Genomic DNA, 13,691 nt, shown 5'->3' with positions numbered 1-13,691 from the left:
AAACTGAATTATTGATTGACGTTTGCTACATAACGCTCATTTAATTACAGTACAGCGTATACATTTTATTTGCTCTCTAGTACACTTGTACATTTTGTGTTTAGTTTTCAAATTACATTCATGCTAAAGCAATATTTTAACATCTCAAAATACTTTTTTTCATTATTCCGGCAAGCCATAACTTAAGATAATTTTTACCGAGTATAACTTACATAGCAGCGTTTACATACTTCATATATCATTTTAACATATATTATTATAATTCACTCAGACATGTTTATTTTTATGTCCCTTTCTATTAAGGTTTAGGGAGCAAATCTCTGTATCTGAAGAACGGGAATCCACTTAAAGTAAGAGAGTTGTTAGAAGATTTTAAAAAGGATGCACGGAGCATTAAACTAAAAGTCGGAAGACATCAACTGGAAGACGTTACTGATGTCCTGAAATCTTTCTTATATGAAATAGATGATGCACTTCTGACAAAAGAACTTTATCCATATTGGATCTCTGCCCTAGGTAATGACACTGTGTTCCAGAAATAGCTGTTTCATTATTCATTTGAACGAATGCATCTACTAAGTAAAAGATGTTTATTTAAGTGAAAGATTTTTGCTTAAATTCCCCTGAGACAGCAGACATAATGCTATTAGAGTAAGCTTCCTATGCTGGAAAATTAGAATGAAGCATCTTGCTGTCAGCGCATACAGTACCTTCAACCTACCATTTTACAGAAAGCTGATAATACAGGCAACATATGTTATCAGATACAAACTGTTACATTAGGCGCTTCTGCTTCCTCTTGTTATGTTTTTATAGATGATTTCTTCTGTGCAGAGTCTTGGTCGATGAACATATGATCACTCCATCGTATGCTCTACATTTCATTGCCATTAAACTGGAACATCCAACCCTAGAGGCATTTTAGATGCTGCAGAATGTCTTGAACAGCACCTTCTACAGACAGGCTAGGCTGGCCTCAGGCTTTTTTTTTCAGGTCAGGTTTAAAAGAACATCTGTCTTGGTATAGGATTATATAGCAATTTCATATTTCAAATTCATGCATTGTTAAATTAAATAAATTTTGATTGTAAGCTTTTGGGACAAATTATACTGAGCAGTGATGGTGGGCACAATAAAAAGACATTTTTATAACAATACAATTTGACAACAGTTTTAATGCACATAGTATGACAAATACAAAATTTAATTTTGCATGTGCTGTGAATGTTTTGACAACCATTATACTTATGTTAGCTTGGTCTTAGAATAGTTTAAAAAGAGCAGATTAGTAATATTCAGGTGTAAAAGAATAAAATTAATGACATACTCTCAGCACTTAATGATGATCTGTGAGCAGGATATTTGACCCCTAACTTAGGCCCCCTTCACACGTCAGTGATTCTGGTACATATGTTGCCGTTTTTATGCGTGCCAGAAGCACGGACATGTGTAGTCCCATTAAAATCACTGGATCTGCGCACACATCAGTGATTTCTTACTGACCATATTTCTGTGTGATTCAGACGCATGTCCATGTGCTCCGCACATAAGTCCATTTTCTTCTGGCATCACTGATGTCCCACGGCCCACATAATGGTATGATCCATGAAACAAGTACTAGAAAAATCACATACATTGAAAATAAAATCTTTTTAAACTCACCCATCTCCAGCGACACTGTGTTCAGCCGCTGCTGTCTCCTGCTTCCAGGCTGGCTAATTATGACCCAGCATTAGCTGCAGGGGGGAGACATTGATGGCAGGACACAGCATTGCGGGAGACTTCAGCACCATGGACAGCAGCGTGGACAGAAGAATATAAGTGCCTGATCTTTGTGTATTGTCACGGATAGCACACTGAGATCACACATGTGCCAAAATCATGGCACGCGGAGGAACATACGCACATTGATCACATCAGTGAGAAATGTGTGTGTTTTTCACTGACGTGTGAAAGAGACCTTAAGGTATTAGTGTAAAGCCCCATTAGTGATTATTGTATTCAAAGTTTGTTAGTAGAATTTCATGAAGGCATTTTTTAGAATTCTATTATTGCCGGTTCATGCTTTAATGGAATAGGGGCAGGGAGCACTTCACTTCTTAGCTCGGTTGTACTTTGCCACCCACTGATAACATCCAGTAGTTGATTGACAGGTAGTGTCATGTCTACTCTGCAGGCAGCACCATTGCCCTGGTATGTTTATCACAAGGGACAGCACCTGCATTGTGAGCTCCTGATGATTTTGCTCTATCAATATACCGTCTAATGAAAATTCATCGGGAGCTCAGTGCCCATGAACCATCATTGTAACAAGTGTGGTAAATGTTAATTATTTGCTTTTAGAACATGCTAACACATGTAAAATGATTGTCAGTACATTCACAGCATTACATTCACATGAAAAATTCTATTTTGGGGATAATTAATGTTTTGTAGTTGGTGTAGTTCAAGCAATTGTAAGTGCATAAAAACTTGTTAACTTATCAGGTTAGCAATTAGTGATGGATGAACTTACTCCACAATACTAGTTACTCAATCGAGCATTAGTGAGCTCCAGTACTTGTAAAGTTCGGGTGAGTATCGTGGGTGATTGAATATTTTGCCCATGAAACAACGACCACAAAGCACAGGCTTGCTTCACTGCAGGATGTGAGCAGGCACCCCAGTGAGAGCCATTCGCAGTCTCTCAATGGCTCTCCTGCAGTAAGAAAGAAGAGGGAAATAGGAACTCACCTTGCTCATCTGTCCCAAGGTAAAGCCGCTGATTAATTCATCTGGAGAGTGCTAGTCCTGCTGGTGCCATTCAGCACAACTGCACAATGAAAGGAAGGAAAAGAAGCAGCAGGACATTGATCCGGGAACTTAAAAAACTAGAGGTTCATTTCTTCAAATCATTAAGAACATTGTCCAGACATTGTAAGAATCTGACATGTTTCAGCCATTTAGTGTGCCCTTTATCATATGGGCACACTATATGCCTGAAACACGTCAGTTTCTTACAATGTCTGGACAATGTTTTTAATGATTTGAAGAAATAAACCTCTAGTTTTTTAAGTTCCCTTATGAATGTGCTGCTACTTCTTCCTCTTCCTTTCATTCAGTGCTCTCCCTGAGTTTAAAACATTGTTTTTGGCCGTAGTATGACAAAGAAAAAAAAAACCTCGCCCTCCCTCAATCCGGAAATGCTCTATTTTTGGCTGCTGTATGTGTGCGGAGACCCAAATAGGCCGACTTTACATAATGCTCATAACTGGTGTCAAGCTTTTCCAAGTGTCTAACCAGCTCAAATCGAGTTGCATTTTATTGCTCCCCCATCACTATGTCTTTTTATTATGCCACCATAACTGTAAGGTATCATTTGTCCTAAAAGCTTATAATCAAAACCTTTTTATTTAAAAACAATGCAAAAATGTGAAATATACCAAGACATGTTATTATAAACCTGACCTGAAAAACATAAGGCTGTTATGATTCAGGGACCGAGGAGGATAAAAAAATGTGGAAACCCAAAAAGTAACCAGAGTGGCTGGAACCTTAACAGACTGCAGACCTAATCCTGACACACAACTAGAAGTAGCTGTGGGACGAGCCTACGATGACCTGGTCGTCTCGGCACAGCCGGAGAACTATATATTCTTTCAGATAGAATTATGAGAAAAGCTAATCTGCCTCAGAGCAATCCCCAAAGATATAGATAACCCCCCCATGTAAAGACTACGGTGATATAGGAAAACACAATCCAAAGATTGAAAACAGATCCAGCAAAGATGAGACCCAAAAGATAGGAGAGCTATGAGTTGTGTGATCTTGCTAAGATGACATTCTATGGAACCAAAAGAAGAGGTGTAGAATATATGTGGGCTGTAGAATGAAAGCTATGAAGCATTGGGGACCTGTAAGTAAAACTGTAGCCTTATAAGTTATACACTTGTGTGGCCAACAGCCATTCTCCTTTAATCTCTTATAAACAAGTATACTGGCTTGACCAGTGTTTACCTGTTCACAATAGAAAAAGGGTATAAACTGTTCCAAGACACCTGTGACAGCAGCTTCTCTTATGAGATCAATGGATTGGACATGTTGAAATCAAACACAACAGATCCTTATTTCACCCAATATGTACCCTTGCAGATTAGTTTATTAAAATTCTTATTCCGTCTGCATATATATCCGCCAGATGGAATCTGATGGAACAAATGATCCCATTGATGGAATTGTTCTTGTTTGTCATTTGATAAACTGGTCAGGTTCAGCCATCCATCCAAAGGCTGGTTCACAATGTTTGATGCACATGTTTGATTGTGCCACATCACTACTAGGGTGTGACATCACTGGGACTGTGTTTGCCAAAAGCTATATTTTTCTGGACATTATATGTGGTAAGTGACTTCTTTGATAAGCTCATTTATGTTCAATATATTGTAATTCAGTAATTCCTTTAAGTTGCAGGTTGTCACCTATACATTTATGCAAATCCAAATATAGAGTGTGCATTAATGTCAGTTTTAACAATCAACACTTTCGTCATGGTGTGTAAATTAGCCTAGTTCATGGTGTTAGTGTTGTATAAAAAGGCAAATCATATAGTGTGAAATTTGTAATAGTTTGTGCTAGTTTTTATGGCATAATGAATAATTATATATGCTTAGCCATATTGCATGAAGATGTTATATACTAGTCTTTCTTCTATATGTGTTTGCTGGAGATGAACAAAGCGGTTCAACAAAAATCAAAGTGAAATTTTATGAACTTTGCATGTACCGGCCAATTAAATCAATTTGAGATTGTATTCATTCAAATCGCCCAAAAAATGCTCAATGACTTTTCACTCATTGCACATTGCAGAAAATGGCATCAGTCTCAGAAAGCTCACATGACTTAAGGTGCAATCCCTCTGACTTCCCCCATCATGCCTTGCAGCTATAACATCACATAGTGTAGCTCATCCAATCAGGAGGGAATAATATAGTCTGTATAAAAGCCTAGAGAGTGAATGCAGCAGCCTTTTTAGGGAAACTTAGGACATCAGTGCTCACAACTCAACAAAAGAGATAAGAAGATAAAGCACTAAAGCATTGGTCAAATACAACACACAGAAATGTGTTGCACAATTTCAGCAGTTAAAAAGTTAAGTATTGTAGTCTGTATATAATACGACGATTCAATCAATAGAGGGAGATGGTGATAGGAAAGGTGACAGCCATATTGCCAGAATCAAACTGTCCTTAAAATTACAGTTACACATTTTTCTTCACTCTAAATGCACTAGAAAGCAACCGCAAAGCAGCAAAATATTTTTACAGAAAATAAATATGAAATCAGTTTTTGTCAGAGATAGTGTGTTTGGTTTTTTTTTGCTTGAGTTTTGCATTATTGTGCAATCCTTTTAGAGAAGAAGGAAATAATTGTTTTTATAAATGCACAAGGAAACTCCTCAAAATGCAAACATTTACCTGCCAATGTCTACATCAGTGTGTGTGTCACAAACCATTTTTTTTACATATTTTTAATAGGTAAATCTTACATCTGTAGACACCTCAATAATAGAGCGTCCTGTTGTGGATGCTGTTTTTTGGTGGATATCAATCCAGAAATTCTTATCACATCATGTTTGGAAAGGGATTGAATTTTGTTAAAAATAGAAAAACAAATGTTTCAAAAATTAAGACATTTAGCTGTGCATGTCTATTTTTGTTAAACCATTTTACTAGTCCAATTTAATACACCCTCCAATAATACTGCAGCCTGGTACCACTTTATCCATTCTATATGAAGTCATGACCAAAAGTGTTCACCCCCTTGAAATTGTTCCAGAAAATTAAGTATTTCTCCCCGAAAATTATTGCAATTACTATGTTTTGTTATATACACGTAAAGTTACTTGGTGTGTGTTGAGACAACACAAAAAATACTGTGAAAAATGGCAAATTGGACATAATTTCACAGAAAACCCCAAAAATGGGCAGAACAAATTGTTGGCACCCTCAAATTAGTATTTGGTTGCACACTGTTTGGAATAAATTACTGCAAGCAATCGTTTCCAATAACAATCAACAAGCTTCTTTCAACTCACACCTGGAATTTTTGATTACTCTTTTGAAAACTGCTCCAGGACCATTATATTTAAAAGGTGCCCTCTCCCAAGAGAAGTTTTGAGATCTCTCCACAGGTGTTCAATCAGATTAAGATCTGGACTCACTGCTAGCAATAGAGCTTTGTTTCCATCCATTTCTTGGTGTTTGCTGAAGTATGTTTTTGGTCAATGTACTGCTGAAACCCCCATGACTTACGACATAAACCTAGCTTTCTGATACTGGGCACTACGCTGCGACCCAAAATTCTTTGGTAATCTTCAGATTAAATTATGATTTACACACAAAGTCAAGGCACAGAGTGCCAGAGACAGCAAAACAATCCCAAAACATAATCAGAACATCCACCATATTTGATTGTAAATCAAAAAAGGTCCGTTGAACCTATGTTAGGAGTCTCAACACAGAAAATATCCAGATATTCCTCCGGGAAGCACCTAGCCAAGGAGTGGCTCCTTTTAGGAGACCACCATAACCACCATATTAAGTGGCCCTTTTAGTTAATATCCAACTCTTTGACAAGTTTAAAGATATGACAAGGGAAATACCAAGGCCAGGTATCTATCCACAGAAAGCTGGGGGCAATGCACGTAGGATTTCACTGTTTTGAGCGCCTTTGTTGGCTGCTGGCAGTGTTTTCTCTGGCTGATCTCCCCGAGCTCAGTGATTTGTTTTGTCTTGTTGGTCTACTAGGCATTGCTTCCACCTAGCCAGAATCGTACTCCACACTGATGAGGGGCAACACCCAATTTTATTGGGCCTATTTTTGGGGGTTTTGTTTAAAATTCTTTCCAATTTGCCTTTTTTCCCCCTTCTGTTTTTTAGTGTTGTTAAAATGCACACAAATACCCACAAAGGAAATAAGTATGTGTATGAAAAATTATGTGAAATTGTGATAATTTTCTAGAGCAATTTTAAAGATGCCAACACTTTTTGCCATTACTGTATGTACCTACCTCTGAAGGGTTGTTTAAATCCTTTCTGAGAACAGTTTAAAATCAAAAGGTAAAATAATTAATTAAAAGTTAATTGTATTCGCAGTTTAAAATATGTATGGGTAAAGAATAAATGGTAGTGGATCAGGTAGTTATATGGAATATACTAGATATAGCATAAGCACTATCGCCACCACAGACACCAGTTGTTCATGCAGTAGTGCTACCAAAGACAGGCACATCAACCGCCTTTGCCTCCAGAAAGAGAGGGATTATGGAGAAGAAATTGAGGGCATAATGGAATATATGACATATTAATCATTTCAGTCACAAAAGGGTGATGTTACCTCTGACAGCAACACTGAGTTTGCATCAGAGTTCAACAAAGAAAGATCTGTCTAATGACAAAAAAAATTCGGAACATTTTTAAATTGGGGAAAAATATTTTAAAAGTTTGTAATTGTGTTGTGTTGGTAAATGAGATTTGGCTTTCTATGGTTAGGTCATTTGTACATTACTAAGGCTGTTTGAGTTAAAGAGTCTGAAGGGGCTGTGGAAAGTCATAGACGACCTTGAAGAGACACACGTGTTTTGAGGGCAATTCGAGGTTTTTCAGTATAGTGATTGTTGGCTAATCAATTTGCTGCAAATAACATTTTTGGGAAACATTTGACAATAAGCTAGAAGGTGCGCGCATGCGTTCTTGAGCATCTCTGCTGTAGTAAAAATTAAGAGACCATTGCAAAATTTTCAGTTTTTCTGATTTTTATCTTTATAGGTATATTTTTGAGTTCAAACCAGCCACTGGTACGGTATTAGAATTTTTGTGAGATCAAATACATCAAAAAATACCTAAAATATAACTTTTAATAAATCCCTTTAAAAATGAATCAAGGATCATCTTACCTCTGTTAAAAACTATTAGCTGCCAAAAAATACTGCCGTGCCACTTTTCCCTTTTACACTCTTAGGGACCAGTGCACCCTGCCAAATGGTGCACAAATTTAAGCAGTTCCTCTTTGTTTGATGGCTTGTGACTATCCATCTTCCTCTTCATTATATTCCAGAGGTTTTCAATGGGGTTCAGGTCTGAAGATTGGGCTTGCCATGATAGGGTTTTTATGTGGTGGTCTTTCAACCACACATTTATTGACCTAGCTATGTGGCATGGTGCATTGTCCTGCTAGAAAAAAACAGTCCTCAGAGTTGGGGAACATTGCCTGAGCAGAAGGAAACAACTGTTTTTCCAGGATAACCTTGTATGCAGCTTGATTCATACGTGCTTTGCAATGTTTAATCTGATCAATTACAGCCTTGCTGAAGCATCCCCAGATCATCACTGATCCGCCATCAAATTTCGGAGTGGGTGCAACACTGTGGCTTGTACGCCTCTCCAGGTCTCCATCTAATCATTTAATGACAAGGTGTTTGGCAAAGCTGAAAAGGTCAATGTGCCATGCCACACAGCTAGGTCAATCATTGTTTGGATAAAGGACCTCCATATCAACACCCTGTCATGGCCAGCCTAATCTCAAATCCTGAACCCCATTGAAAACCTCTGGAATGTAATCAGGAGGAAGATGGATAATCACAAGCCATCAAACAAAGAACTGCTTAAATTCTTGCACTAGGAGTGGCATAAGGCTACCCAAAAGCCATGTGAAAGACTGGTGGAAAGCATGCCAAGACGCATGAAAGCTGTGATTAAAAATCATATTTATTCCACAAAATATTGATTTCTGAACTCTTCCTGAGTTAATACATTAGCAGTATTGTTTCTAAATGATTCTGAACTTTTTTTCTTTGCATTATTTGAGGTCTGAAAGCAGTGTTTTTTTTATTATTTTGACCATTTCTCATTTTCAGAAAATAGATACAAAATGTATTGCCTGGAAATTCAGAGACATGTTGTCTGTAGTTTATAGAATTAAAATAACAATTTACATTTTACTTAAAAATATACCTATAAAGAGAAAAATCAGAAAAACTGAAAATTTTGCAGTGGTCTCTTAATTTTTGCCAGGGCTGTAAATGTAATCCTGTGCAGCAGCACTGTAATAAGAGTGGGTTTGCCCATAGGTAAGTTCTACTAATGCAATTAAGAATACATTATTAGGTAAATACATTCTGTATCACTGAAATCCAATGCATATTAAAGTCTACTTAATGGTCCAAATGATGAGAAAATCATACTGTACTTGGCAGGTTTTTTAAATCCAGAATTGTTATTGGTCCAAAAGCTAAGACCAATTATAGTCTATAAACAATAGTTTATCAGCTCACCAGATCCAAAGTTAATTCATTGTCCGGCCGTGCTTTGCACTCTAAGAGACTCAGTTCAGGTTGTGGCATTGCTGGAAGGTGAGGTGCCATTGCTCCCAGCAATCATGTGGTGCAGGGTCCAGGAACGCTGGGTCCTCCAATGTCAGCTGTTGCCAAGGGATATGTAATGCCATGTCTTCTAGTTCAGCTAGGTGGTGGGAGGTTTCTTCCAGTCAATCTTCCTCCACCCCTTCTTTGGCACTCTAGGTTGAAGGTGGAGACTAGGAGTTACCTCAGCAGTGTCAGCCAACTCAGGAGAGTGATATTTAAACCCGCCACCACCACTGATCACTGCTGACTATTTTCAGTTGTGCCTGGGTAGGAAGGTTAGTAGTTTGCGTTGCTGCTGGTTTGCTCTTTGCTCTGGTCTTTTGGTTTTGTTCTTAGACTCCCCTTATACCTGTTTAGTGGTTACTACTATCCTTGCTGGTGTTGGTGCTTTTGATCTGACTGGGGTCTGTATGCCTAGCCACCAGCCACCCCGCTATTGTCACCTGGGAAGGGCTCTGCCAAAGTCCCCCCCTTCCAGGACGAGAAGGCGGGCAATTAGTACCCCGGCCCATTAGGGTGTACGGTAGTGTGATGGTCAGTGCAAAGTGTGTCTGGCATACTGCGTTTGCTGGCCTGTAGTCTGATCATTGAATCACTACCCTTGCATTACAATCAATCGACAGCACCTGTTGCAATTTTTCTGCACCCCAATTCTTATATTGTTTTTTGGGGATTGAAAAATCACTTCACTTTAATTCTATGAAGAAGGTATTGTTTTTTGCCCACACGTTTTCCAAGAAGACTTTCTAGCCAGATGTCTTTGAACAGTAGATGGGTGTAGTAGAAGATTTATGTTCACCACTCCATAAAATGTGTTCTGTATTGGGTAACTCTCCACTGTATTGCCAGCAAATCCAACAAGAAATATCCAAATTTCCTAATGTGGAGAGAGAGGATATGATGTGAGTTAAATTTACCAACACTTAAGGCCGCTTTACACGCAGTGACAGCGCTAGCGATGTTGCTAGTGATCGCACCCACCCCTGTCATTCGTGCGTCACGGGCAAATCGCTGCCCGTGACGGACAATATCGGTACTGCGTGTCACACGCACATACCTTACTAATGACGTCGCTGTGGCCGATGAACAACCCCTTTTCTAAGGGGGAGGTTCGTGCATTGTCACAGCGACCTCACACAGCAGCCCACCAATAGAAGCAGAGGGGTGGAGAGTAGCTGCAATATCGCCACACCCACCTCGTTGCCGGAGGATGCAGGAACGCTGTTGTTCATCGTTCCCGGAGTGCCACACGTAGTGATGTGTGCTGCCTCAGGAACGATGAACAACCTGCGTCCCAGAAGTTCAACGACCTTTGGAAAATGAACGACGTGTCAACGATCAACGATATTTGAGGTAAGTAGGATCGTTAGCGGTCGCTCGTACATGTAACACGCAACGACGTTGCTAACGAGGCCGGATGTGCGTCACGAATTCCGTGACCCCAGCGATATCTCGTTAGTGATGTCGTTGCGTGTAAAGCGGCCTTTAGAGCCACAGGCTGGAGGTTGGATACCACTACACAAAACACCTGTCCTAAAGTGGTAAAGGTGGCAATATATATATTTATATATAAATTGTGTGTATGTATGTATGTATGTATGTATATGTATGTATATATATATATGTATGTATATATATATATATATAATATAGTATATATTGCTTTTGCCATGAAATAACGTATGTTTTTCATCTAGCTCATCATAAAGGCAATCATAAAATTAAATCTCTTGGCTGAACCAATGTTTTTTACCAACTTCTTTTTATTTACTGAGTAAGACACATCCAATGTGTGATATAATTATCAGGTCTTCTCACATAAGTTAGCATTTCACCCACATATTTTTCTGTGTTTTCAAGAAGTTGCTGAGAACGTATGTTAATATTAAGTTATATTAAATACATTGGTGCTTAAATATTTATTCACAAGAGTTTGTAGCCTTCATGCTCATTAGTTCATTTTTCTTCTTTTTATTAACATGCACATTTCAGTGAAAAATATTCTAAAATTGTCATATATTGTGCAAATGGAAAATATAGTATTAGATTTAAAGCAAAACATGTTAGTATTATTTTATATGTGAGATATAGTGTAACATATTTTTACTACAGAGTTAAAGTATAAATGCTACAGAAATTTCATTCATTTATTAATTATTTTTATATTATATTATTACATTGTATATAGAAAATTGATTATGATTTTTAGATTGTAATTCACCTGCCATTAAAATACATCCAAGTACTTTTATGAAAGGGTTTTCCTGCCTTTCAGAATTTAGTATCAGTCCTTTTATAGTAGATGGGTGGGGTACAACCTTGGATACCCCATAAAGATAAGTCAAGTAGTCCTTTCAATGTGTATGTCTGATTTCAGGCTTCTTCCTATGTTAATGGGGCAGTTCTGTAATATCATCCATGGCTGCTTCACTGGTATGGCATGGAATAGTATAAATCAATTTATGACTCATTATATTAATTACAGTTTCTAAATATAAAGGAACTTTGTAGGTCAGAAGTACAGTGATAGAAAATAATCAATATTTTCTAAGAATTAGGTGAGAATATAAGTCTTTGAAACTGAAAATATTATGTGTAATTTAGTTTTTTAATCCCTTCACTACTGAGGATTTGCCCATATGTCCTAAATCATGAAGGGTTAATCACTGCTGGCTGCTGGGTTGAGTCTGAGGTGATCTCTGCACATGTCAGCTGTACAAATCAGCAGACATGTGTGCCTTTCAGGTGCAGGTGGATCCGCGATCCACCCGTGCCTGTTAACTTCTTAAATTGCGCTGTCAAAATGTGACAGCATGATTTAAATGACCAGAGCGGGTAATGCACACTTGCCATGATCACGGGGAGCCGATGGTTGCCATAGTATCACAGGGTCATGTGATGACTCCTGTGTTATTATGACTCACTTCCTGTAACAGCTGGCAGAGCACTGGCTATTACAAGAGAGGAGCATTTCTCCTGTTCTGAGCTGTGCAGCTCTGATTGGGAGAAATGAATAAGCGATTAGACTGCTGATCCTTCTAGTCCCCTAGGGGGAATAGTAAAATAAAGTAAAGAAAGTTTTAAAAAAATATAAAAAAGCCTAAAAGTTCAAATCACTCCCCATTCACCCCATGAAAAATTATAGGGTTAAAAAAAAAAAAAAAATGTACACACATTTTGTATTGCCACATTCAGAAATGCCAATCTAACAAAAATAAAATTAATTAATCTGATCAGTAAACAGCGTAGCGGCAAAAAAATTCCAAGTGCCAAAATTCCGTTTTTTGGACGTCGCAAATTTTGTGTAAAATGCAATAACAGGTGATTAGAACGTAGCATGTGTGCAATAATGGTATCATTAAAAACGTCAGCTTGAGATGCAAAAAATAAGCTATCACTGAGCCTCAGATCCCTAAAAATGAGAACACTATGGGTCACAGAAAATGGCACAAAAAGTGGACAAAAGACTGAATTTTTTTAACCCCTTAGATAAAAGTAAACCTATACATGTTTGGTGTCATCAAACTTGTACCAACCTGTGGCATCATGCCAATACATCAGTTTTACCAAATATTAAATACTATGAATGAAATATCCCCAAAACAGTCATGCAATTGCATGTTTTTTGCAATTTTTCCAAATTTGGAATTTTTTTGCCGTTTTTCAGTACACTATATGGTAAAACGTATGGTTTCTTTTAAAAGTGCAATTCGTTTCATAAAAAACAAGCCCTCGTATGGCAAGATTGATAGAAAAATAAAAAGTTATAGTTCTTGGAAGAAGGGGAGCAAAAAAACCTGGCAATTTTTGATTTGGTGACAGGTCCTCTTTAAAAAGAATCTGTCAGCACAATTTTGGAATATAATGTAAAGATATCGCTGTATTGGTGCTGTAATACTGATCGAACTGATACATTTAGTAAAGAAATCTACTTTGCAGTTCTTTTGTAATCAACATTTGAAGTTTTCTGCTAATTAGATTTTTTTGTGTATAGGGACCGGAGTGTACTCTGAGTCTGCTCCTCCCTGTCTGTGATCCCTTGGCTCCTCCACTTGCCTCCATGCTGTGAATGATCTGCATCCTCTATTTGAAATCTCAGCAGTGACCTGTAATTCACAGACTGGAGTGACTGGGGAATCACAGACAAGGAGGTGAAGATTGTGTACAGCCCAGCCTCTATGCACCAAAAATTAATTAGCGGAAAACTGCAAATTGTGACTAAAGAAGAATAACAAAACAAATTTCTTAACCAAATGTATCAATTTAATCAGTATTACAGCATATTTACAAC

General features: G+C 37.9%; 1 protein-coding gene across 1 annotated transcript in view; it reads left to right on the top strand.

The window, feature by feature from the left end:
- Positions 1-13,691, top strand: part of ARAP2 (ArfGAP with RhoGAP domain, ankyrin repeat and PH domain 2) — a 494,936-nt gene that overhangs the window by 315,003 nt on the left and 166,242 nt on the right. Inside the window, exon 21 of the mRNA XM_075346952.1 lies at positions 304-516. Within this exon, the coding sequence (XP_075203067.1) occupies positions 304-516 (213 nt within the window). The remainder of the gene's footprint in view (positions 1-303; positions 517-13,691) is intronic.

Source organism: Anomaloglossus baeobatrachus, chromosome 1 (genome assembly GCF_048569485.1).
Source record: "Anomaloglossus baeobatrachus isolate aAnoBae1 chromosome 1, aAnoBae1.hap1, whole genome shotgun sequence".
NCBI lineage: Eukaryota > Metazoa > Chordata > Amphibia > Anura > Aromobatidae > Anomaloglossus > Anomaloglossus baeobatrachus.
Note: the sequence above shows the minus strand (reverse complement) of the source record. Positions and strands in the feature narration are given on the sequence as shown.